The following is a 27,348-nucleotide window of genomic DNA, read 5'->3' on the forward strand; positions in this document are numbered from 1 at the left end:
AATTTAAAGGCACAAAGATCGATAAACAAGGTTGATAATAATGGAATCACTGCTATCATTGTCCTTACTTTTCCTTCATCATTCCCACAGGCTTAAATGCTGTATATCAAATGATAATATTGCATTTATGGTTGTGCAAAGCTATATAAAAATATCTGGCTGTTTAAATACTTTAAGCATAATCCAATTAACTTACTCAAATGGGCAGTTCATGTGGGCAAAGTCACTCATCAATGCAACCTCCAGAAGGGAACTGCTCTGATTTCCACACTACCCGTATCTGAAAACTCCTTCACACAACTACAGGGACACACAAATAAAACTGGGAACTGGGGCTGTACAACACATCAACACATCCTAAGCAGCAGAAAAGACTTTGTGTGAGCTGAAGCTGCCTTTTAGGCAACCTTTTTGAAATATCAACTTAGATCAAAGCAAAAATGCATTTTCATATTTTTCCCTGATATTTTTCTTCTTCTTGGATTGAAACACAAACAATTCCACATCCAAATCCTAATGAGCTTTGCCAGGAAATCTACTTCAAACACATGTAATCAGTCACTTAACCTAGAAGTGATTTATTAGCAGCTGTGAATTCTCCCAAGGCTCAGGCTGACTTGCAGCACAGTGCTGGGCATCTGCTCCCTCCCATCAGCTGCACTCACTCAGCTGCTCACATCTGATTGAGTGTGGTTTCAATTTTTAATCACTCTGTGTATTAAAAATAAAATCACAGTAGCAGAACACTTACCAGGAGAATAATCTCAAGCTTTCTAAGGAAACACTAAGACAGAGCAACATGTTTATTTTATTAGCACTGATGCTCAGCCTTGTGCTGCAGCAGGAAACCATTAGTCTGTCACAACACTGTGTTCCACAGACAGCCCCTAATTATATGCCTTCATTTTGGCATTTTGCAGTTATGAAGCTTCATCTCTGCACTGATATCAACACAATACAGTGAACTTCACGCTTATTTTTCAGGAAACTGGTTTATAGCAGGAATAATTCCAGTCTAATAACTCCAAACAATCAGATACAGCCCAGTTAGACCATTGGGTGCCCTCAGCTGCCCCTTAAATTTATAATTCCCCTGTTGGAATCCACAGAACATCCTAGTGCTCCACAGGGGTTAACAAGGTGTACAAGAGGAGGAGAGAAAAGAACTTCAAAGACAACGTGTCAGAACTGACATTAACAGTTTGATCAGTCCTTCCTGTGATAAGGAAGGAACTGATGGAGATAAGGCTGGACACTGACCTCCATTAACAGAGTGGGATCTGTTGAGGGGAGGGTTTGGAAGAGTTTCTCCTTCATTAATTAGTCTCAAATCTTGTTCCCTCTGGAGCTCTCTGATCATTCCATCAAGGATACTCTCATCCTGGTCATTGGTTTGCTGCCCGATGACTTGTTCAACCACCTCGCCATCACCTTGACAGGAACAAAACCACAAATGCTGATTAAATGATGGATTTCTGTATTAGCAAACAGCGCAGAAATAAAATAATCCCATTTAAAACTCTGCACCACAATTTGTTTGCTCTGCAAAACATCTGATCACCAGCTGGCTTTCTGCTCTCATGTAATAAATGGAGGCAAAGTTTAGAAGAGAAGTTACAATAAAATCCTAAAACTCCAGACCACATGTAGAACATAAACACAAGCCATTAGAAACAGCAGAAAGAAATAATGCTTCAGTAGGTAAGAATGGAAGGTATTTTTGGAGATCAACATTTTGCCTAAAGTTTGTGCATGGAAGAAAAAATAACTCTTTTACAAAACAAAAGCTGGCTTTCCATGTCCTCCCCACCTTCCTGCTTGCTTTCTCACATCCACAGTTACAGAGGTTAATAGACAATGCTTTGAACATCTGCCACATACCTGGGGAAAATCCACAGATTTTGGAATACTCTTGCCTCCAGTGAATTTGATTCCACACATAACCCCACCCCACCCTCTCTTCTACCTGTATATTGAATTTAAACCATTAATTTCTACATCCTCACAGCACCATCCCAGGAGCTGGTGCTCAATACTGTGCCACACTTGTATTATTCATGAGCTTCAGACAGAATACCATTAGCCACATATCCCAGCTGAGGAATAAGTTGTTCATCCTTGCAATTTTCCCTCCCTGGCACCAGCCTCTGGAATCTCGTGGGATGAGGATTTCCATCAACATCCACCAGGAATGGAGGAGGCATAAGGTGTGGAGCCTGTTGAGTCTGCTCATCCAGCACATAATTATTGGCATCCCGGATCAGGGGCCGGTAATCCGTGTGGAAGAACATCTGATCAGGAATCTGAAAGAAAAGCAATTCAGGAAATAAATCAATGGACATTTGCAGCTGTCTTGCTGCTCTGGAATGGCTCCCATAAAGCACAACTCCTACATGTGGGATCAGCACAAGGCATGTTGTGACAGAGAACAGATTCCTACCACAAATGTGGTTTATTACCAAGGCCTGATGCAGAAATTCAACAGTAAAATAGGCTAAGAGAGGTGGACAGAGGAGTAAATGCTTTTCTCCTCTATCTATAGAGTCTCTTGTCTAAATCTTTTTGATTTAGATAAACAGCAACTGCTCCATGACCTAATTATTATTTTGTCTGGGGCAGGTTGAGAGAATAAATTGTAACACAAATACTTCTAAGACAAAATCAGGTCAAGACAGGGAAGAGTTTAAAATTCATTCAACCCACCTTTTCATAATATTTATTGCATCCAAAACCAAATAGTAGCAGATGTCCATGAGAGTCTGTGCAGGCAAAATGCTGCCCATCTGGTGAGAACTTGCAATCAAAAACAGCTCCATGGCCTTGGCCCTCAATCTGTACCAAGCACAGAGAATTCCTTTCACAACCAGACACACTCTATAAGAGCATTTTCACAAACACCTCCCCTGTGCTCCAACACGTACTGAATCCTCATTCTGTGACTTCTCATCTTGTTCAAGACTGATTTATTTATTAGAGTTAAACTGAATAACAAAGTAAAACTTTGGTCCTGAAGTAAAAAGTTGGTCCTGAAATTTCAGCCCAACTTTTAATGTATGTTCTGGAACAACCACCTGGAAATCTACATTTTATGTTAATGGCAGTCATAGGGCAAGATCACCAAAGATCTCAGAACTGTACTGGCTCTAGAGGAATTTCATGAAATCTGCTTTTGTATAAAGACCAGTTTTGTGAAAAAAGAAAAAACCAAACCTTCTGTGATGCTTCTTACCATGTTAAAGTAATTGCGAATTTTTGTTCCTTTGTCTATATCCCAAACAAAAATATTCCCATCATGTCCCGCCGAAAGCACAATCCTTTGGTCAAAGGGATGAGCCTCCAGAACAAAAACTTCATCATCATGACCCTGCAATGACAGCAGGGGAAAAAAGGCAGTTTTATTTCTCCATGTGGTACCTCCAGATGTGTAAATTTCATTTTTCTCCCGGCTGATTTATGTTCGGCGATATCTCCGGGACGCCACTTGTAAGGTTTTCGGCTGTTTAGGCTTGTAAGGTTTTCTGTGAGCTGTTTAGGTGGCCTGGAAAGGCCCAGGGATGGCCTTGGAGAGCCGACGCTTCAAAGGACGAGGAGAGACTTCTGATCTTGTCTCGGTCTTGGTGTTTATTAATTGTTTATCTAAAAGATTTTCTTTCAGCCCGACAGAGGTCTGCACAGCAAGTCAGCCATGGGCACACTCCCCAAGCCCCGGGGCGGTCACTTATCTTTATACCCGAAGTTACGTGTACAATATTTATCATTTTTCTCCAATACTTTCTACTCTTATTAACCGGTGCACTTTTAGTAATAACCAATCCCCAAGTGCCACCACCACCACAGAAGATGGAGGCCAAGAAGAAGAAGAAGGACAGGACACGCCCCAATTCCTCCATCTTACTTCTTTAGACCCCCCTGTACCAAAATCCTAAACCCTGTGTTTTACACTTTAACTAACTTATCCCTTCACCATTCACCCAGTGAATTCCTCCCAGTCCTCATACAGGTCTCATCTCCTGTGTAGGATCAAAATCCTGCCACCAGACGCTTCTGGCAACATTCCAGGATTCCCGAGCCCCCCAAGGGTGGTCTCGGCCTCTCTGCACCTCCATCCTGAGGTGCTGAGATCCCACACAGATGTGCCAGGAGTCACTGAGAGGACATCCCAGATCAGGGAGACACACGACACCTCAATTTACTGGAACTGTGCTTGGTCACCATTCCTGCCACAGGCTTGGCAGTGTCACAGCTCAGCACTGCTGAGATGGGGAGGCATGGGGAGGAAGGAGACACCAGGGCACAAATGGAGCCTCCAAAGGCTTCCCAGCAATCACCAGGATCCTACACATCAGCTCCTGTCCCATGGTGCACCCTCCTCCCAGCAGGCAGGGGACAGCCGGATACTTCAAACCCTTGTCATGGGAATGGTGATGAGTTCAGCCTCAAATCAATCTCAGAGTGATCTACATCCACTTGGGATTGCCCCCTGGAACTGTACTCACAGATAAGCTATGGAGAAGCTGCCCTGTGGACGAGTTCCACACTTTGAGGAGGAAATTGTTGACTGCAGTGATGACGGTGGCATCGTATCGATCCCAAGCCACCATGGTCACCTTCAGCTTGGTGACCTTGTCCTCTCCAGATGCCACATTGTTTCTAAGGAAATCAGCAATTTAAAAAGGAATAAATCAGTAACTACATATGGAAACACTTAGGAGGGCTAATTCAGTATGAAATCTGGGGGAGGATGGATCACAGGCACCTCTGTGACTCTGGCTAAGGCAGAGAATGAAGGATGGCTCTGCAGTGGTAAAAACCGAACACAGGAAATATTCAGTGCCACTGAGATTTATAGAGCTCTATTTCCTTAAAAAGAACATTTTCTCCTCTATTCCTAAGCCATCATCCTTCCCTACCCCAATTTTTTGTTTCAGCTCTATTAGGCTTTTTCCTACAAGGAATTTTTCTTATCAGTCATCAATATCAGTAAACTCCACAATGAGCAGGAACCTGCTAAAATAAATCCAACTCACACTTCCGACTGCAAACACTGCAAATGCAACCACTGAAATATGGAGAATTCTGCAAAGCAAGTGCCTAATGGATTTCTCCATTTCTGCTCTTTGTTGCTGTGAATATTCAATTACAATTCAATTACAAGGCACTTAAAGAAGTCACTTGAGGATCTCGAAAAGAAAAACTCAAAACCCTAATGGAACCTGAGAACCAAACACTAATTTCACCTCTTATCTGGAAACCTAAGGTAGAAATACAATGTTTAAAACCATGTTGGATATATATATTTATTTATTTATTACCAAATGATTACTGGGGCTCTACCTCCTTCTGTGAGATAAATCATTTGACATTCTTATTTCATTTGTAAAATACTAAATATTCCTTAACCATTAGGATAAGGAAGTACCAACAGATTATTATTTATTTGGGGGTGAATTAACCACAACATTTTCAATAAATGCATGGAAATCAATTAGAAATGGAAGCAAATAACCAGTTTTCAATATAATGGAGGATTTAGCTTGCAGGTAAATGTGCCCACGAGGTGTGTTCTGCTTGTTCTGCTTTACCCTGTCATTTTTGTAGCCATATCCAGGACCAGACTCTTCCAGTCATGCTGATGGTAGTGCCAGATTCTTGCTGTTCCATCCCTGCTTCCACTGACAAACCTTAAGCTGTGGGGCAAAGGGAAAAAAAAAGGCATGAAATTCTGAATAAAGACCGTTTCATCCCCACATGGACACCAATAAATTTATATATATATACTTACAAGTGTATACTTGTGCATCTCTACCTCTCTCACTCATGAAGTTACAATTTTCCTCTCAGATACTGGAGGGTACAAGAGAGTTTCTAGCCCACAACATTAATTACATTTGGCTCCAGCAGCAGATGGCCTTGGAATGACTTCAATGTCGTAATTCATACGAGCTGCACATTCCCTTTCTAATGACATCAGCAAATCCCTGGAGCAGCTCAGAGTGGCAGCAAAGAAAGGGAAACTGAGTGCCAGGAGTCTGGCATAAATTATAATGCATTAACTGAGGGACAGGGTGAAGACAGGCAAGGGAAAGAGCCAAATGGAGCACAAGGAGGTTGTCCTGCCTGTGGAGCTGAACAGGAATATTTTCATTTTTAAACCCCTCCTTATTTAAAAATTTCAAGTATGCAGCAAATGTATTTAACCACATCATAATGCTTTGGCCATCGATGTCACTGAAATAATTTTTGTTGAGAAACTGGGGAAAAAGCTCCTCAAGTAATACATTTTGGAAGTATATTACATTTATATACAAAATTACACTTAAAAGGCAAATCTATTCAATTTTATGAAGTAATTGTTTCACTTTTCAGTTTTCAGTTTCCCTGATATGATTTTTTTCACTGGGATGAAAAAGACTTTGAAAGTGCTCGTGACAAATTAATTTTCTTCTTAATTTTACCTCTTTATATTAAAATAAAAAGGAAGGTTCCCCTTTTCCATTCAAAGCATTGTTAGAGAATTTAATTTTCAGTGAGTGAGTGACGTCCTTCCCTCTCACATGGCTTGGAAGGAACTGGTGGTACAACTATCCCAGCACATTCCCATATAATTCTACATGACAAAGCTCTCCAAGTACAGGTGCACAGCTACAGTTGGGCTTGAAAAGCTCATCCCTTAAAGGCACATCCCTTAAACCTCCTGCCCAGCAAAATAAAGAATAGGAGCAAAAGCTGAGATAAAAATATCTATATTTACTAACTTTTGCTTTACAACATTGATTACAATGCTCTTCCTCCTCAGGCAACCCCTCTGGGGGCTACGTGGGAAAGCTCTTACACAGAAATATTATAAATTTTGGGCTCCAATTTGCTGTTTGAAAGAAAAACCAAATTAAAAGTACAGTTACAGAACATTTTTGTTGTTACAGCAGAGGACAACGAGTTCGAGCTTGTGGACATGACACACATCTTGCAACACACTGCTATAATTTGTCCAAGATTAGGCCAAGCCCACGGTCAAATCTTCCTGTTGTGCCAAATTTTCCATGAAATGTTGTTTGGAAAATTAAATGTCATCATTGTCAGGTCCAAAACCCAGCACTCACCTGTCACCGTTGTTACAGAACTGCACTGCAACCACTTTGTCCTAAACAGGAGGCAGGAGAACAACAGAAGTGAAAAACTCAGCCTAAAAGATCTCCATTATGAGATTTTTACTTAGAAAATAAAAAAAAGGTGAAAAAATTCAAGTACAGAAAAGTTGTATTTGAAGTTAAAACTTCACCAGACAACTTGTGTTAAACACTGAAATAGGAAACTTCAGAGACGTGATGGTTTCCTGCAATTTTTACACCTAACATGAAAGTGCATAAAAAAATTTACCCTTGCTTTATTAACACTCCCAAATCATTGAGTAACAAATGTTATGGTTTAGATATAGTTTTGCCCTTTTTTTAATTTGCCCAATACTTGTGCTGGCTCCATGATTTGCTCTCCTTACTCCCACTGATGTCTCTATCTCCTGGTAACTGGGATTTGTTTTAGGGGGGGCTGGCAGCTGTCTGCAGGATTAAGAGTGGATTTAAAGAAATTAAAGGAATTACAGCTTCTTCCAAACCTGTTCAATACAGAAAACATCCTTTTCTTTTGTGAGCAAAATGCTTGTTAGATGAGTTTGCTTGGAGACTTCAATGGGAGATCCACAACTCCCACTGAAGTTCAGGGAATCAATTTAGACCTTGGGCTTAATCCATAAAATATTCCTGAGGTGGTAAATTTTTAGTTTGAATTTTTATGGGAACATTTCTGCATTATCTGAAAAAAATATGCTTTTAAGCTTCATTTTCTAAATGAAGTTACCATTGTGATCCAAATTTTGACAGTACAGTCCAAATTCTGACTTACTTTGTCTTATGTGGATTTAACTAAACATTCAACAGCAAGTTTAATAGGAAACAATAACATTGTGCATTAAAACTGTTTTAATTCTTCATTCCAACACAGAATTCTTTCAAGAATAAGGGAAAATCACCTGGACCCTCAGTTTTCTGGGAATGAAACATATGAAGCCTACTTTGTACAAACCTCTTGACTCAGAGGGATTTAAAAATAAACATCCCATAAATTTCCAAGCATTTAAATACCACAACGTTGAAAGCCAAACAAATTCTAGACAGTAAATAAAAAAAAAATAGGATGTAGAGAAATCAAGTTCCTGAAATGAGGAAAAGGAAGGAGGGAAAAAGAGATTTTCTTTTGGATTTGCCTCTTACCGTGTGAGATTCCAGCTCAGCCATTTTCTCTGGAGATTCTGAGCCCAAATAATAAATTCTTATCACATGGTCAGTGCTCCCTGTTGCAATGAACATGCCACCTAAAACAGAGAATTCTCTGTGAGAAGAAAAGTCATCCAAGGAACAACTTATTTTAACTTCATTTATTTTAATTTTCTGCTTTCTTGTCAAGGCAGCAAACTAGTTTTAAACAGAAAATTTCAATGTAAACATGCTGAATATAATATTTAAATGCAGTTTCAGTATCTGCTTGACACATATCAGAGAAATTATTGCTGAGTTGGGATGCAGTGATTAAGGTACTTTATTGCAATTTCTTAACAATATTGATCAAAAAGGGGACTATTGTGTGATTTACTGCATTGAAATGGGTTTAGTTACTTCAGGATTTCTGGCTTTAAAGAAGGAGTGCGACTCTACAAAAGTTCTCAATTTCCAAAAGCAAATTTAATGAGTAATTACATCATTTTCTTTGTAAAAATCAGTATTTTTGCTCATCCAAAGCTGCAAAGGAGGTTTGTTAAGATGAGATTTTCCAATACATTGAACTGATCCTCTGAGAATTCATCCAAATTTGGAAGACTAGCAAAAGCGTAATCTTTGACAGAGGATTTCCACAACTTTTCACTCAAAAACTTTACAAGGTAAGGTCTTAAAAGCATGTTACTGAGAAATATTTCTAATATGCAAAACAAGAGACTGAAAGCCTTGGAAGTGGTCAAGATATTTTAGTTTAAATTACAGGAAGAAAGAGAAAGAGCAGCTTGAGGCAGACACTTTGCAGGGAAGATTTCCAATAATCACAATTTGACAGGACTAAAATTACTGGAAAAGGGTTTAACACTCTTTATATTTAAAGAGAAGTAACAGAACTGTCACCAAAGCCCCAGATTCATGAAACAGCTGATGATGGACACGTACCAGAACTGAAGGATGAACAGGAGATCTGAACACCAGGCCTGGACCTCTCTGCAAACTTCACAGGACGATCCCTACATGCAAAACACTATATTTTAATTTTTTCTTCATTATTCAACACAAACAGTTCCCTGAAGCTCAGCAGGTTGAGGTCAAGCTCATCTTAAATCTCTTAATTTTATAATTCTCACCGAAGTTTGCTGGAATTTATTTTTCATTTTAGGAATTTCCTTCCTTAGTTTAATAAGAAAACAGTAATTCTCTAGACTGAAAAGATTATTGAACTGATTTATCATTATCCTCACCAAGTGAAATCTATTTGAAACAGACCCTGCCAAACCATTATTCCAATAGCATTTCCCCCTGATTAAATATGGATTTGATGTCATCTACATATGTACATTCTTCTGATTAAAGGCAAATAAATTCTTCTGCCTGTACATTTTGGGCAGGGATTTAATCCTAAATGTAAAACCTGGAATTTCTTCCACAAGTTTGGCTTGCAAAGCACAAACCTCAGAAATAACAACCCCAATCTCTGGACCCCTTTGGGTTCCAACACCACAGAACCCCAAAGTGCTCCTGCCCCACACACCAGTTTATTGAGCAAGAAACCACCCTTATTTCATTATCTCAGCATTCTCCTCCATGCCAAAATTAAAAATTAATTCCTCCTTGAGTTCAAACAATTGTAATTATCTCAAGAGTCTCACTTGAATTTCATGGTGTTTGCATGCCACTGCCAGAAGCAGATTGTTCCGTCAGCACCAGTGGAAGTGAGGTATCGAGTTGTTCCTTTCCTTGCTGGAGAGAACTAAAAATAAAAGTTGTAACAATTAAACCAGCTCCTATTTTCTCTTCTTTTATGCTGGAAACTTGTTGACAAGAATGTTTTTCACTAACACATTAGTTTCTCCCCAGGAGTACAGAGAGCAGGGGTAAGCACAGAACCTGAACTTCCATAAAAACAAAGCTGAGGAAATGGACAACACCTACATTTTGGTTAGGAATTCTTTGTTTTTACCACACAAAGGAAATTGGAGAAATGAAACAAGCCCAACTCTGTAAATGGGGCAAAACCAGTTCTTCCTAGGATAGAACTGGATCAAACATGGCACACACAACTATTGCTGCATCCAAGCCCAATGAAGAACAGCTGCACAGCAGGATCCCCTCTCCTCTATCTTCCTAATTCCTGAACCTTTCTAAGGAGTGGGAAAGCTTTTTATTCTTGATTTCATAACTGCAGCAATACCTTTGATCCTCAGGCTACCTGAGGTATCACACATTACCTATCACTGAGGTAATTTGATAAAGGAATCCAGCACTGCTTCCTCAAAAAGCAGTGACTGATTATATTTTATATTATATTATAAAACTCAGTTTTACAAAGAACTTGAGAAAAACACACACACAAACATACACAAATATATATATATATATATATATATATATATATATATATAAATATATAAACATGTAAATAAATAACACACCAGTTATAAAGCCTTTTCTAACACAATCACCTTTACATGGCTGAAATCAGATAAAACTGGAAGTGTAGGGAAAATGGGGAGAAATGAGACTCCTGGGGAATGCTGGCACGATGGAGAAGCCTGTGCTGAATCCAAGGCAGCACCACCCCAGGAGAGAGGGATTCTGAGCCAAACAGCCCCACTCACTCTCCCCTCTATGTGCATCACCTGCCAAATTGCAGGGATTGTCTTTTTCATCCTGGAATTTTGTTTTTTTGGAGGTTTCTGCCTGGCAGTTGTGAAGTTGTTTTCAAGAAAATCTGCATTTGCTACAACAACCAGAACAGCTCTTTAAAACTAAGATAACAAGGAAACAAGGAACGGGGAGTAAGGAATTTTAACTGATCCTTCTGCGAAACAAATATTCTCAGTGAACACAAGAGTGTTGGGTCAGGTGCTGTGCCAGGAGCACCACCAAAGATGCCAAACACGAGCTGAGCCAAGGAGATGCTGCTGCTCTCTGAGTTGCTCTAATAGAGCACCAGATCTCCCATTCTGTACACCTAAGGAAGCAGCAGTGGGATCACACAGCTAAAAACAAATGCAAGCAGGAGGATGCTTTTCTGAGCACCACAGGATTGAGATAACCAGGAAAAACACCCTTGAGCTGGGACAAATCACAGCCAAAACCACCAATTTTATCCTTGACCGCCACAACTCTTACTACCATTCTAATTGAAGGTTTTAGGGGAAAACCCCATCAGTCCCTACCTGTATGGAAGTGATGGAAGCTGAGTGGCCCTGCAGGACTGCCAGGGGGGCACAGGTCCTGAGGCACCACACCCTGACCACCTTGTCACAGCTGCCCGCGGCCAGCAGCGTGTTCTCGTAGTTGACGGCCATGTCCGAGATCTCGGCCGAGTGGCCGCGCAGGGTGGACAGCAGGCGCCCGTCATCCGTGGCCCAGATCTTCACCAAACAGTCATCTGACCCCTGGAATGGCACAGGAATTCCCAAAGGTTACAGGAAATATGGGAGAGGTTCCATGCACGTCACACACGGATCACTGCGGATGGACAGGGAACACAACCCTTGTGAACTGACAGGACAACTCTGTGGGATCCCACTGAGGTCCAGTTTTAGGAAGAAATTCTTCCCTGTGAGGGTGGGGGGCCCTGGCACAGGGTGCCCAGAGAAGCTGTGGCTGCCCCATCCCTGGAAGTGTCCATGGCCAGGCTGGACAGAGCTCAGAGCACCCTGGGCTAGTGGAAGGTGTCCCTGCCCATGGCAGCGGTGGGACTGGAAGACTTTGAAATATTATTCCATCCCATCCAAACCATTCTGGGGTTTTATGATTCTATGAACTGTGGAGCCTGGGGATCATCTTATGGAGTCAAGGATTTCAATTTGATAAAAGAAAATAAAGCAATCACAGGATGGATTATGTTGGAAATGGAACTATTTGGAAGGCAGGGACACTTTCCACTGTCCCAGGTTGCTCCAAGCCCCATCCAATCTGGCTCCAGGGATGGGGCAGCCACAGCTCTGTGGGCACCTTGTGCCAGGCCCTCAGCACCCTCATAGAGAAGGATTTCTTCCCAATTTCCCACCTAACCCTCTCCTCTGGCAGTGGGAATTCCTCCTTGTCCTGTCACTCCATGCACAGGGATTAACATCAACAGCTAAAAATGCAATATTCATTTGAAAAATCTGTTGATTTTTAAATATGCCCAACAAAAAGCAAGGGCATCACCACAGAAATGGATGTCACTGCATTCCAGAGAAAAACTTAAAATAATTGTCACTGGCACACTACAAATCCATGAAGGTAAATTTAGTAGAAAAGCAACTTGCAGCTGAACAAAGTCACATCTGCATCTCAATCCGTGACTGTTGAGGAACTCAAGAGAGAAAGAAATCAAACCAAACAAAGCAATGTTCACAAAGAAAAAGGTCCAAATGTTAAACTTACTGTAAAAATTCTCCTGCCACTGCGATCGAAGGCTATGCAATAAACAGAGGAGAGGTGCCCCAAAATCCTCTTGTGCATCTTCATGTGTTGGTAGGTGGATGTTGGGAACAAGTGGCTGAAACGGCCACATCCAGTTAATTGCCTGGCAGAAAGGATATGAACTGGGAGAGAAAAAAGAAGCAAAAAGAAGAGTGAGGCATGAATTTTGTCCAGAACTCAGAGTAAATAAATATTAAATCAAATATAGTATTTATTAATGACTTTATTATTAGAATCAGCAATAAATCTGAACCTCTTCCACCTTATCGGAACATTCTGTCCAGTGTTATAAAAAGAAATCCCACTCCTGATGGAGCCTTTCAGTACCCACCACAGGCTGCACCTGCTTCCTTACCAAAAATATAAGCAGAATGAAAAGTTCCCACCACAACTGGGAGTTATTCCAATGTTCAATTCATGAACAGGTAACAGATACATTTATCCTACACGGACGTGGAAAATCTTTAAGGAAAATCTTTGAAGGAAGAAAGGAAATTAAGGAAATTTAGGAAATTACATGTTACTAGTATCAATTAGAAAAAGCGTATAATAGTTTATTTTAAGTGGGGGTTTTTGTGATAAAATAAGTGATAAAAAGTGATAAAAATCTTTCCTTGGAATGGCTTTCAGATCACATCTGAGGGCCAAAGAACTTCCACATCCACATCCTTGCATTCCCATGGCAGGGGAATTGAGGAACAAGACACAGGTGGCACTGATGGAAAACTCCCAGTGGAGGAATGGCAGGTAGGAGACAGAACTGCAACCACAACAAACTCCTTCCTGTTTCCATAGCCAGCAGCCCTTCCAAGAACAGCCTAAAACCTGAATGCACCAACTCACCATGTAAAAAAGCCTTTGACTGGATGCACAGTTTGAGACCACTTTGGGGTATTCAATTCCACCAATCCTCTCCTATTTCTATTTTCCCTAACCTATCCTCGCTCACAGCACTTGACCTTTGGATTTGAAAGTTTTGAGAGGGTTTTTCAGAGGCACTTGAGGATCTAACAGAGCTGTGCTGGTGGGTCTGTGGAGTCCCTGTGAGAGCAGATCCCCTGGAGCAATTCCTTATCTCCCCCTGCACCTTGATGTGGGCTGGGCTTCACAGGAGCCCCACAAAGCTCTTTAGTGCCTTTCACTCCTTCAGCTTAAAAGTATAGTGAAAAACTCGAGCCATGTCTTAATTGTCTCATGATATCACTGTCAATCTACCAAAAAGAGATCATGGAATACGTTAAAAAATTAATCTACAAAGTCAAGAAGTGCCATTTCAAAGAGTTCCTAACCCGTAACTCCTGGTGTAAATTGATACCATTGAAGTATTTACACACAAGCAAGGAAAAGAAATTGTTTCCAGCTTTAAAGAAAGCATTTTTGTGACTCAGTTTTAGGCTCTGAAATGTGGATTATTTTTAATCACTCAAAGCAATTGAAACATGACACAAGGGAAAAAAAGCTGCATAAAAGATGCTTGCAAAAGCCATCGGGCTCCAGCATAACCTCACCTTCAGTCAATATTTGCTTTGCAAGTAAAAACACACATTCAGCAATACTAAAAAGCAAAACACACTAAAGCAAATTAATTTACTACCTACCTACTATTCAATTGATACCTAATATTACACAGGGCTGTTAAACCAAACTGTCACCCTGTGCAAAATAAAACTGAAATTTTATACTCTTTTTCCTAACTCTAACACAGAGATCACACAGTGATAAATGCTCAAGGTACCTCAGCTTTGCCTACACATTATTTTATTTACTCTCTGAGTATGACAGCTTAAAAGCTGAATTCTTAAAAAGATTACACTTCCCTTTCCCTACTCTGTGTGCCAACAGAGACGTGGAGTCATTCAGCAACACAGGGATTCTGCTGTGCCTTTCAAGGTTTCAACCATTTCAATACATATATATTTATATATTTAAATACATAATAACAGTGTATCTGCCTGTAAGCAATTTCAAATGGCTTTGAATGTTTTTTTAACCACACAAAGAACTGTGTGAATCAAAAAGATATAATCTCATGTCAAAATATTCCTTATAATCACAATGTTTTCTGTGTCCCCCTGCAATGTTTCTGAGCATTTACCACTGCTGTTTGTTGTAAATCCCATGAAGGAAGCACCAAAAGGCACCAAAATCCCACAATTTTGGCACCTCACTTTTCCGGTCGATTCCCAGCCTTGCAATCAGTTCAGCTTCAGCGGATATGAAAGTAATTTCTTTTTTTTTTTTTTTTTCTTCTGTGTTTATTTCCCTATTTGCACAATAGGGATAAAACTTCTCCATCTCCCATGGATAATTACCAAATAAAAAGCCCTGTTTATGAAATGCTTCAATCAGAGACATCCAGAACTATTGTTGAGCCATGAGGAGCAGCAACTTTATCAAGGCAACAGCATCTCTGGACAAAAAAAAAAACCTATCACTGCTTCAAAGGAACAAAGCAAACATTCTCCATTCCTGTATTTTTAGGAAGATTAATACACAATATCTAAATAGGGAATTACCCCCACATGACAAAAATCCCTGTCAAGTTTCCTTTCTACAGCACAATGAAGTTATTGTACTAAGGCCCCAAAGCACTAAAACCCAACAATTCCCACATGGAGAAACAGCAACTTAGTAACCCAAAAAATTTTTACTAACCTATCTCATTAACTGATGTATTTCATGCCACACAATGTAAGAGCTGCCAAGTCCACCCCCTTACTATTCCCTGCCAGGAAAAACTTTCAAGACAGTTATTTCCCATAAAAAGGGAGGAGATCCAGCCTTCTTGATAAGAAAAGTTAATTTTGTCCCAACACTGAAGGGCCACCTCAGCTCCTCCAACTACCAACTTGTAAAATACAGGCATTTTTCTCTTTTTGTGGTCCTGGAAGGCCACACCTTGAGGAAAACTGCAGTGCTTAAAAGCTGACAACGGCAATTCCCAAATCACAATTTAGCTCACATTCTACTATAGATAACAGCACAATGTAAGAACCCTTGCAAGAAAGCACCTAGGAAGGATAAACCCCAAACCCAGCAACAACAACCCACCAGTGAAAGCTGGATTTAAAAATCAATCATCAGACAAAGCCCAGACTTCAAAGTTAAATCACAACCTTAGAAGGAATTCAAGCATTTCAGTGAGGCAAAGTCACTGAGCAGCACCAGCTGGAATTCCTGGTCTCCCTAAAAACTTTGTCTGGATCCACTTTTTGCAAGGAAAATTAGAAAATGGGAAAACTGATGCAAATGTCTGTTTTAAAATCCGTTTCTCAGGGGCGATGAGCTCCCATCAGACTGTTTGACTTTGCAAGAAGCTGTGTGACTTTGTAATGAGGATCTGGATTCTGCCTTCATCACAAACCCGAGCAGGGATTGGGTACCACTCCCAGGAGAGACACAAGGCTTCACAGGAATGCCAGGAAAGAAACAGAGCTGGCTCCCACATGGAAAACACCTTCTCAGAGAGTGGCTGTGGGGCCACAAAGAGCCTGGATCCAGGAAAAGCACTGAAAGCACAGCTTGTTCCAGCTCTGGGCGCTGCTGACCTCATGGAACTCATTTCCAGCACAACCACCGTCGATTCCTGACCTCATCCCTCATCCCAGCGCTGCTCCTTGGCAGGCCCAAGGTACCTGCACCACCTTGGCTGTGAACTTCCACCCAGCTGAAATGCTTATTCACTGAGACTGTGCTGAAAATCCTCTGCTTCCAAATTTTGTGTTGTTTTCACTAACAACAAGCTGCCCACAGAAAGATTTCCATCCTCAGGTTAGAGCAGCTCTTAAAGAGTGAAAACAACCTTCTTTCTAATCTGCTCTGAGCTGCTTGCACCAAAAAAAAAAAAAAAAAAAAAAAAAAAAAAAAAAAAAAAAAAAAAAAGCCCTAACAAAATCGAAGTAGCATCAAAAGCAGGTTTATCAAAGGGGAATCACTCCCAGTCCTAAGGTACTGCATGACCAGTCTTTCCACTTTCTGTCTGGGAGAGCACAAAGGGAGCCCTGAAAGTTCCACTACAGCACAATCTGCCCAGAAAGGCTCGAGCAGACTCTCTCCTCCTCCATAGCATCCTGTTGGCAGCAGGAAGCTCTGCCAGGGCTTTCCCTCCCTGTCCCCCTCCAGCAGATCACCACAGCCCTGGGAATGACTTCCACAGCTCAGCACTTTCCCAGAGACTCCCCCAGCCAGAAGATGCCCAGCTCTGCACAAACGCGCTGGGAAAAGGCAACAAGGATTTCCTGCTCCAGTTCCACTGTGCAGGACCTTTAATTTTGGATTATGGACCACAAGGTCCCATCCCAACCACATGGAAAGGAAATCACTGCAACTCCTAAGTCCTGCAGCTGGGCCCTGCCAGTTAATCCCATCATCGACCCCCATTCTCTCAGAATTGATGGTGGAAAGATTAAATCCTTATCAATGGAAGGGAAACGATGTGACAATACTCCTGGCTGCTCATTCTATACCTTCTTTATCACTTTGCACAGGTACTTAAACAATCACCTCACTCCTGAATACACATTAATGGGTATCTTTTACTCCAGCCCAACTCCTTCAGCAAGTAATTCCAGAAAAGTCCATGTGCCTGAGCCAGCACAGTGTGGGAATTCACAGTTATGCCAAAATACCAAAGAGGTCGGGCACACTTCATCCTGTACTTAAGACACACATACTGCAGCATCTCTGGCTGGCACCACTCACCAGGGGAAAAACACCCATTTTGCACAAATACACAAAGAATTTTCTGACTTCATCTTCAGGATGCACAAGGAATCCCAAAATCAAACTGCTGCCTGAAGTAAATTCCTTATTTTAGTATTTATGTACACTGTCCTCTCCTAGTAGTAGTTTATGTAGCTACACCAAGGACTGTATTCTTCCAGGAATCAATACCTATATAAATTATTTCCTGGCTATGAAAGACCCTTTTCCATATAATACCTTTGCATTTCTTAAAAAAATGAAACAATTATTAAAACATCCAAACAAAACAATTGTTCTGTTCTTTAATTCACTAAATAGTTACCAAGCAAGCAGCACAGTCCTTTGCCATAAAAGCATGACAAATGCTGAAGTCCAATCTGCCAGGATGCCTCGTTAATAATACCACATATTCCAAAAACACCCAGTCTGATGAAAGAATTGATCCAAGAATCCGTGCAGAAATACAACCAGAGGAGTTGTGGTCAATAAATCTGCAATTCAGACTATTAGTAATCCATCAGCACAACTGCTCACAGTAAAGCAACTGCAGAACCAGCCTAAAATAATAAATACACAGATAGAAAACTGCCAGCACCATCCCTGCTTCTCCAGAGGGAGGAAGGATTCATAAGTGAAAGGGCTCCCTGACAAAGCAGGAAAATGTATCCATTTGCACAGAGATAAAAATGCCCTAAAAAGAAACAAACCAGGATTTACTTTTATGCCTTTTATGCAAGAATCTATTTTTTTTTTTTTGCTATAAAAGCAGTTAATGAAAGTTCAAACCATACAAGGCAAACACTTGAGTTTATATAAAACAGAGCAGATCTGTGATGAGATGTAAGCTGAGAGCCCACATATATCTGAGTTTTATACAAGTTCTTTATCTAATTGTGTGGACAACTGAGGCTGAAGGAACACAAATGTTGCTTTGGTGATTATTTCCTTTTTGGAGAGGGATGTTGCAAGCAGTCTGTTTTCTGTCATAATCCAACTGAAAGGAATTCTTGAGTCAAAGAAGTTCCCTGGGAGCCAGACGCTTTGCTCTGGCCTGGATTCCATGATGATTCCAGGATCCCATGCTCCTGTGACCATGCCCATCCAATCTTACAACCACATGTACATATTATGGAGGCATATCATAAAAAAATACTCCAGCCCATTGCCCTCCAAAAAACCATGCAAAACATGGCTACACACACTGTGGAAAATCCAAAAGAATAACACAAAAACGATCCTATTGTCAGGGAGAGACCTATTTTAGATTAATTCATTATGAAATGTCAGAGAAAACATTAATGAAAACCCAGAGTAGTGTTTTAGTCAGTGAGAGGCACTTTCTGTGGGGCAGGAATAAATACAGAGAGGAGAAAAGGAACTTTTATGGACTTGCAGACTCACCCACGTTTGGTGGCTTCCCGTAGTTCACCGGGAGTTCGGGGGGTCGGCCCCTGTGCAGAGCTGCAAATGCAGATCCTTTCCATAGCGTGTGTCTGAAGTCTGCACCAGCAACAGGGACAAGAAATAATCAATACATTAAATAGTCAAGAGATCAAGCACCACTCCCACCAGCCCAAAATAAGATCTGTCTGATTGAACACTGTCAGATTCCTCATTAAAAGACTGTGACTCTGATTTCCAGTTCCTCAGCAGTGCCACTGTAAATGGTTTCAACTTATTTTTGCTTAATTTGGGTGATTATTGACTCTAAATCCATAGAGAGAAAAAGTGAATTTAAAAGTGGGTGCACTTTATATTGAGGCCCAGCTGAACTCTGCCATGTTTTCCTTCTGCAATGCCAACACTTAAAGCACCTCTGCTTAGCAACTGCACATTTGAGATTTCACATTTTGCTGCCTAGAAGTGAGAGAAGTGAGGGTTTTTTCCAATAAATCTGTTTTCCTGCAATATGTGGCAATGTGCCCTCCTTTCAGATTTTCCTCTGCACCCCACCCTCCCAAAAAAATCATTGTTTTAAAGTGAAGACTGTTCTCTTTAAAGACTCTCCAGCCCGCTGCTGCCAAGTGGCCTCAGAGAGGCTCCTCTCTAGAACAATAGTGACTTTTCTGGGACTGTTCAAAGTGCCTCAGAAATTAGACCTGGATTTCTTCCATTTCTGGCCATCTGGAGGGAGAGAAATGAGCTTCCACGGTGAGTAAGTGCTGAAACAGAAGGACAGTGCCGCAGGTTGGTGGATCTGTGTAGCACCACGTAGGTCTCTGAACACAAAGTGCACAAGCTGAGGTGACTCAGAGGCTCCTGAGAGCACCTTCTGATTAAACCCCAAACTGCTGCACAGAGTATTAAATGATACTCATTAAAAACAGCACTCAGACTCCCTAAAATAGATCCATCCACCTAAACCCTTCTGTTCCCCTGCAGAAAAATGTTTATTTTCTCTTTACATTTTGCTGCTGTTTGCTTCTAAGCTGCAAACTGAGTGTGAAGGGAAGGAACGTTTCTCTGCAAACCTGAATTTCTGCACCTAATTACAGCAAAGCAGAGGCAAAACAAGACTCAGTCCCTAAAACTCTGTAGGGCAATGTGTTTGGGAACAGCTCATCCCTCCAGGAGATACCCAATGGATCAGCAGATGCTCGTCAGCATCACGGTGTGACTTCACAGGATGCAGGGAATTAAGTGCTCAATTGCCACCAAAACAGGAAGGTCCTGCTCTGCCATCCCTCCTCCCCTCCCAGGATGATGCTCCTCCTCCTGTGTCACCTCCAGCCCTGTGATCCTTTTCCACCAGCTCATTTAATGCACTACAACAAAATTTTGCAACATCCCAGCTCTCTGAACCAGCACATCAGAGGATCAAGGAAGTTCTGGCTCCTACAGGGAGGAACTGGCAGGGGCATGGAGTGAGGAGGGAAAGGAGGAATCACTTCAATAGCAGATGGCTCTCAGATCTCTTTAGTTCTAACACAAAACTGCTCTCAGGATCATTCTCTCGAGCACAGAGAGTTTTTCAAAGGGAAAAGGACTGGTGCTCTCTTCATGAAAGGAATGGGGGCTTTTAAATTAACTTGAAGCAGGAATTGTCACTGAAGAATCAGCCTGGCCTTCTGCTACTCCCTAAATGCTGCCCCAAATGCCACCACCCTGTCGTGTGTCTGCACAGGCAGGGAGTCAAAGAATGGAAAAAGCCAGGCTGAAAAATAGCCCAGCTCTGTGATTTTAGACACAGATGTGTGTAAATGTATATGGAAAAAATGGCATTTTTCAGATGCATCAAACCCCTAATCCCATTCACATCATTTACACAAACACCAACACACTGGGGAAGGAGGCAGAGGAAGTAATAATATCAGGCAACTGTAGGCAAGAATTGCTTGAAATGGCATTTTCAACCCAAGAAAATACATCCAACAGAGCCAGCAACAACTGCATTTTAGGAAGAAAAAGCTGGCAAGCACAGGAGACAAAGCAGGGCAAATGCAAATACACAGATATCCCAACAGGAATGGCAACAAAAGGGGGTTAATCATTAAAACAGAATTCAAGCCCAGATAAATTGAGATTCTCACCTTTTGCTGCCCTCAGGAGAGACTGGCGCCCGACACCCAGCAAAGTCTGCACCCCCAGCACACTCTGGGGGATCTCCTTGTCCAAGAGGGGTCCAAGCCTCTCACAGATCCTAAGAAGATAATCTGGGGGGATGTGTGCATTGACAGCCACCTAAACACACAAACAACACAGGCATTTGAAAAATGCTTTATTTTTCCTTCTACTGGTAGCACTTTGCTTTGTATTTAAGTGTAAAGTTACTGCAACCAAGCCTAAACCCCGTGAAAATCCTCTCAACATTCATTATACTGCTTTTTAAAGTGATGTGGAGTGTTGCAAAAGCCACATCAGAAATTTTAGGCTGTAACAGTTTAATTGTAAATTTAGGATATCCCTCAAAAAGAAACAAAAATCTCCAGTGCAGTGCTCTGCTCAAACAACTTTTTAAAAGCCTTTTTTACCTTTTAGTTCATTCTCTTCTCATTTTTTGCTTAACTGAAACACCCTTGCATTGACATCACTGTATGAAGCACAAGTGTAAAAGAATAAAAACCTTAAAAATTACCTAAAATCCCTAAAATCAATACTCAGTCTCCACTTCCCAGCTCCTGGGAGTAGGTATCTTTAAGACCCACATGTGTAGGCTCCAATTTTGTCATGTTGGGAGAACATCCTTTATTTTTCCCTTTGGACAGAGACTGAGCGACAACAGTTTTTCTGACAGTCTGTTCAAACAACAAACAAATTGTGCCTCATTATCCAGAATGTCCTGCACTGCCTGACTCCCATATTTACAAACTGGCAGGAAAAGCTCTGCCCATCAGAGCTCCTCTGACACAGCACACACAGCTCTGCCCATGGATCAGCTCCTGCCTTCCCAGTCCCAGGGATGTGCCCAGCTCCTGCCCCAGCACAGCAGAGGGAGGGAGTGTCAGGCATCAGGAAGGAGGAAAAGGTCTGTAATTCCCTCAGCCCTGCTGCCAAAACATTGTTCACTCAACTGTGTCATCAAACAGATTATTAGCACACGTTGTTGGGAATTTTTTTATTCCAATTGGGCAACAGCAGTGGAGCTACAGGACCCAGCACAGCCAGGCAGGGCTGGATACTGTCACCACCTGCACCATGAGATGGATCAAGACTGTCCACAATTCAGATTTTAACCAAAAAGGGAAATATATCTAATTAAATATACAAATTACCAGTTAATTAAATATGACTAAAACCAGTTAATTAAATATGACTAAAAACTCTCCCAATGTGAATGGAACTCTTGGAGGACAGACAGGTTCCTCCCTCTACTCATCTCTCAGTCACTGCTGGTTAAAGGATCATCTCATCAATCATGATGATTCTAAGGATCCAGAATCATCATTTTTTCAGTGCAGCAATGAGAAGCCTGATAAATGCATTACCATGTTCTCATTCCAAGACTTTCCATCCTGTGAGTGAGCACCAAGGAATGACCCTGCGAATGCTCTCCTGCACTGACAGGGCTCTCCAGTCATTTCAGCTTTTTTCCCTAAAATCAGAGTTCTGAAGTTATATCAGCACCTTCCCGGTGGTACAACCAGTGAAGTTCAGTGTATGAGCATGGATTGTGTCTCACTGTAAATGATGGGATATAACAGAAGTTTAAATGAGAGAAAAGGATTATCCAAACTTTGGTATTTCCCTCTTATTCTGACTCATTCCTGAAACACTGTAAATATGCTTATGCTACAAAATAATTTACAATGCTGCAGTAGCCTCCCTTCAGTGTGTAAGATTTCTGAAAGGGAAGTTCTAGAGAGAGAATCTGCATTTAAGCAAAATCTGAATATGAAATTCTTATTTCCATCTCTGATAACCAGCAACAAGCCCCTCAGTCACCAATGGCCAACACACAGTGATGTATCAACCTTAAGGTTAAAAGATCAAAAAGACCAACCTAGAAGCTCTGAAGTTTTACTTCCAGAGCACCAAAAAACCCCAAACCATACCATTCTCACTGGAAATGTAAAAAATCCAAACCATTTTCCCAGTGTAGCACAGCAAACACTGCCCTGTTCACCCTGGAGCTGGTTTGGGAGTTTCACCCTATTCTGTGCCTTGGAAGGTGCTGAATTAAGCCTGGCAGCAAATATCCCACTGCAGAGACAGAGCCCAAGGTGCTCCACAAGCACTCCTGACTACCTCCAAAATGGAAAAGGACTTGGTGGCTCAAAGATGAAGGCACAGTTTTATATGGAACAGCAAAGAGCAAACACGGACACACGTGGGGCCCGACAGCATTCCCTGATCTAACTTCTTTCTTTCCCTGCACATTTCCTTGTTTCTACAACCCACAACAGCCCCAAATAAGCAGCCCTTAATCTGAATATTAGCACTGCTGTTACTAACAAACAGCTCCATAGGCAGGCAGCAAGAGCAGCAAACTCTCCTGGTGACTTTTTTCCATAATAACTTCCAGAAAAAAATGCTTAAATCACAGCCCAGAGCTAAACAAGCAATTCTATTTTCAGGTTCCCAGAAGAACTTGAATCAAAAATCCTTCTTTTCACCTCTGAGAGAGTTGTAAATGGGTTTTAAGTATTTTTCTAGAACATGAAAGCTGCAAACATCCAGCCGAAAAAACCCAACATTTCCCAGATCAGATTTTCCTTAAAAGAAGGATGGAAAAAGGCAAAGGTACAGCTACACCTCCTAGTGTGTGCTTGTCCAAATCCCACGTGGCAAAATGAAACAGCAGCAAGGTTATTACCAGCTCCTCCAATATATTAGAAAATATTTTGAAATATAATTAGAAAATATTTTAGAAAATAATCAGAAAACTGGAAAAAATTAGAGATGAGTAAGACAGGCCCAAACCATGCATGTTAAAATAACGCAGAGCTGAAAACGTGCTAAGTGAGAACAAATGCTGCATCTTGAGATAAATCATAAAGAAAATATGGTTTGTTGCCTTAGGATGTGAAAAATCCTATAAAAGTTAAAATATGAGAGCACGAGAATGCCATAGAACCAGATGAGTTCTCTGACACAGTAACCACACAGGTACAAGGGATCTAAAAAGTGAAAGATTAAGTGAAGCCAATCTATCCTTTTTAAAAAACTCTCCCAGTCCTGACTGCTTGAGCCAGGCTGAGATAAGCTGCTCCAGTGATAAGCACAAGGAAAGAACCATTAGTGAAGTCACATCAGGGCTGGGAGAAATTCAACCCCTGAACCGGTTCATGGTCCTGTGGTTGGAAACATCACTCAGAGACCATGAGCTGGGACAAGCAGCTTCTGGATCCCTGAAACCAAATCCCCTGGTGTGACTCTGATCCCTGTTTGGACAATGCTCTCAGGCACAGGGTGGGATTTTTGGGGTGTCTGTGCTGGGACTGGGGCTGGATTTGATGATTCTTGTGGGTTCCTTCCTCAGGAGTCTGTGATTCTACAGCTGCTGACAACTCCTCCTCCAAGGAAGGGAACAAACAACCCAAAAAAGACTCTTTGTGATTACTGCTTAAAGTAAGATGTCTGTTTTGACAGAGATGGGAACCAGGGAGCTCTGGGAACCATCTCTTTTGGGAAGCCCCGTGGAACATCTCCCCAAAGCACAGATTGGAGGCAGGAGCTGCAGGCTGGGACGTGGCAGTGACACGGCCCTTGGGAGGCTGCTCTGTCCCCATTCCTGCTGGGCAGGCCCAGCTGGGCCTCAGCACTGGATTTTTCAAATCCAGGTAGTCATCCAACACTTCCTTCATTTGCCAAAATAACCATCAATTAAGAATCCATTGACAACTGTATCAAAAAGCAGTGGAGGAGGCCAACAGGCCCAGGCAGCTGAGCAAGCAGGAAATTACTGACAACCTCAAACAGGGAATCTCAGCAAAAAGAAGCTCAGACACTGGACCTGCACAAGATGCCAGCAATATGCAAATAGACTGGAATTAAAAAAGCCTTTACCCACTGGGGTCCCCAGAGAGAACAGGTTGGAACGACCATGCTACAGATGACATTTTCCTGAGGTGACAAAACCGTAACATCTCTGCGCTGCTAATGCTGGGATTGGCAGGATCTATAAATACCAGCACCTCGGACTCAGGGCTAGTTTTAAATCAATGCAGATGGGCAAGGCAGGAACTCAGAGCCAAATCCCATAAGCTGTTCCATACCAGCACAGCCACTCATGGATGCAAACTCCCCACTCTCCAACAACAGCTGATTTTCTGTTTTGCCTGGAATGACGTGTTTTTCAGCACAACGACCAAACCAGGCTGAGCCAGAAGACTCAGTCCATCAGAAAGTTCTTAAAACCAGAGCAGAGCCAGTCACCTTTATCAGGAATAAACAAAGATAATGTGGAACAGCAGGTCACTGGAGACTGTGCTGATAATCGGAGTCATTCAGCTCAACTCATCTGTAGAGCAGCTGACTCCACACCGAGCTGCTGTGGCTCATTTAAAACCAGAGCACTAATTGCCTGCAAGTTGGACACACTTCAGACCTTCAAAAGGCCGGGCTGGATGGGGTTTGGAGCAACCTGGTTTAGTGGAAAGTGTCCCTGCCCGTGGCAGGGGGTGGAATGGGATGGGCTTGAAGGTCCCTCCCAACCCAAACCAGTCTGGGATTCTGGGATTCTGGGATTCTGTGATTCACAGACCCTTCCGTTTACAAACACGTGTCTCAAGACCATCAGTGAGAAAGTAAAACCATTGTGGAGTACACCTGGAGAATTCCCAGCCTGGAGAGGAGGGAACTGAGGGGAGTCATCAGGGGCTGCAGCTCCTGCTGAGGGGCAGCTCCACTCTCTCCCTGAGAGAGGGAACAGGACCCAGGGAAGGGCTGGAAGTGTGTCAGGGACATTGAGGTGGAGATCAGGGAAAGGTTCTTCCCTTAGAGGGTGTTTTGGCACTGAAAAGGCTCCCCAGGGAATGGTCACAGCCTCAAGGCCCCCAGAGCTCCAGGAGGGTTTGGACAACGCTCACAGAGTGTGATTTTGGGGTGTGTGTGCAGGGCAGGAGTTGCACTGATGGCCTTCCAGCTCAGGACACTCTGTGACTCTGTGATTAGCTAGACAGGCACAGCCACATGCTGCAGGCAAAAAAGTGTTCCAATGTGAAAATAAACAGGAAAAAAAAAAGGGAACATAAATTTGCATTCTGTGTGGTTCTGCTCCATAGGTACAATTCTTATTAGCGTGTCTTAAATTACTCGTCTGCCCTGTGATACCTGATATTTAAAGTAAAAGATTAAGTTTATTTAAAAAAAAAAAAAAGGGAACAAAGGAATCTCAGTGAGCTTTCAGATCCTGCCTAAAAACTCGAGTGAAGTGGGAGTAAACATTCCCTAGATAAAAACCATCCAGTGGCCATTGGGCTGCTCCATCTTTATCACTCCCAAAAGCCCAGGAGCAGTAACAGCATACTCAGTGCTCACAGTATTGGCATATTTTCTGAAAAACACCACTCAGAACCTGGACAGCCACACTGAGGATGGAAAACAAAGCTGAAACAACAGAACAAGAAATACTCTGTCTGAATATTGGGCACACAAACAAATCAGACTTCTCTGGGTTGTAAACTCTCACAAATTCAATTACCTGCCTGACCAGAGTAGCTGCACCACCCAGCTGAGATTGTAAACGATTTTGGGTTTCTGGCTGTAAAAAGCAGAAATGGGTTGAAAAAAGCCCTTTTACCTCCAACTGCTGGCATCTCCAATTTAATTCTGGTTCATTATGTGCCTGAGATAATTAAAAAGAAGGTTGGAGTGCTTTGTGTTCTTCATAACCCTGGCTCTGTTCTGAACATGGCATTCAGACATCCAGCCAGTCCTGAAGTCGAGGAGCTCAGGTTAATAAACAATCATATGCAGCCAAAAGTCCAAATTCCAAACATAGCAAACCCTAAGCAATGAGGGAGAAAAGGCCTTTCTTCAATATCCTTAACACTCTGAGGATTCAGACAGAAACTCAGCTCATCCCACCTGGCATCAACCTGTCTCACTGTAATGATTCATTTATAATCCTGGTCCTTACTGTAAACCATGAGAAACAGTCAAATAATACTAGATAAATGAGCAAACTAAAAGCATGGGTTAGTGCTGATTAGTTTAAGACACAGGAAAAAAATCTTAAATTTAATTATTATATGAGTTTATACGGAAATAAAAAATTTCCCATTAACTACAAAACTCACTTCAAAATGGTTTTTCTCTTGTTTCTGAAATGTTAAAGAAAAGTACATGTTTACACACATATTTAAAAATTTATTTTAAAGTTTTAAGGCTTTTATGTATGTGCTACAGAGAATGAAAGGAAAAAAAAATTGTATGTCAATCGAAGTGATATGCAAAACCACTCTGACACCAGACTGCACACTGCTAATATTCCTCCTGGATATTGGGTGCAGTACTATGCTAAACCTGAGACAGCTCACAGTTAGATTTCAGATTCTCTAGGAAGACCATA

The 27,348-nt window shown here is 41.7% G+C and overlaps 1 protein-coding gene across 1 annotated transcript in view; it reads right to left on the minus strand.

Annotated features, from left to right (window-relative positions):
• BRWD3 (bromodomain and WD repeat domain containing 3) overlaps window positions 1–27,348 on the minus strand; it is a 50,934-nt gene that overhangs the window by 21,406 nt on the left and 2,180 nt on the right. Inside the window, exons 5-18 of the mRNA XM_058813931.1 lie at window positions 20,927–21,077; window positions 18,798–18,896; window positions 12,654–12,814; window positions 11,453–11,674; window positions 9,920–10,020; window positions 9,210–9,280; window positions 8,268–8,368; window positions 7,101–7,141; window positions 5,583–5,687; window positions 4,497–4,650; window positions 3,230–3,364; window positions 2,704–2,832; window positions 2,078–2,303; window positions 1,261–1,431 (exon numbers count right to left, since the gene is read on the minus strand). Of these exons, the coding sequence (XP_058669914.1) occupies window positions 1,261–1,431; window positions 2,078–2,303; window positions 2,704–2,832; window positions 3,230–3,364; window positions 4,497–4,650; window positions 5,583–5,687; window positions 7,101–7,141; window positions 8,268–8,368; window positions 9,210–9,280; window positions 9,920–10,020; window positions 11,453–11,674; window positions 12,654–12,814; window positions 18,798–18,896; window positions 20,927–21,077 (1,867 nt within the window). The remainder of the gene's footprint in view (window positions 1–1,260; window positions 1,432–2,077; window positions 2,304–2,703; window positions 2,833–3,229; window positions 3,365–4,496; window positions 4,651–5,582; window positions 5,688–7,100; window positions 7,142–8,267; window positions 8,369–9,209; window positions 9,281–9,919; window positions 10,021–11,452; window positions 11,675–12,653; window positions 12,815–18,797; window positions 18,897–20,926; window positions 21,078–27,348) is intronic.

The sequence above is a fragment of the Ammospiza caudacuta genome, chromosome 14 (genome assembly GCF_027887145.1).
Source record: "Ammospiza caudacuta isolate bAmmCau1 chromosome 14, bAmmCau1.pri, whole genome shotgun sequence".
Lineage (NCBI taxonomy): Eukaryota > Metazoa > Chordata > Aves > Passeriformes > Passerellidae > Ammospiza > Ammospiza caudacuta.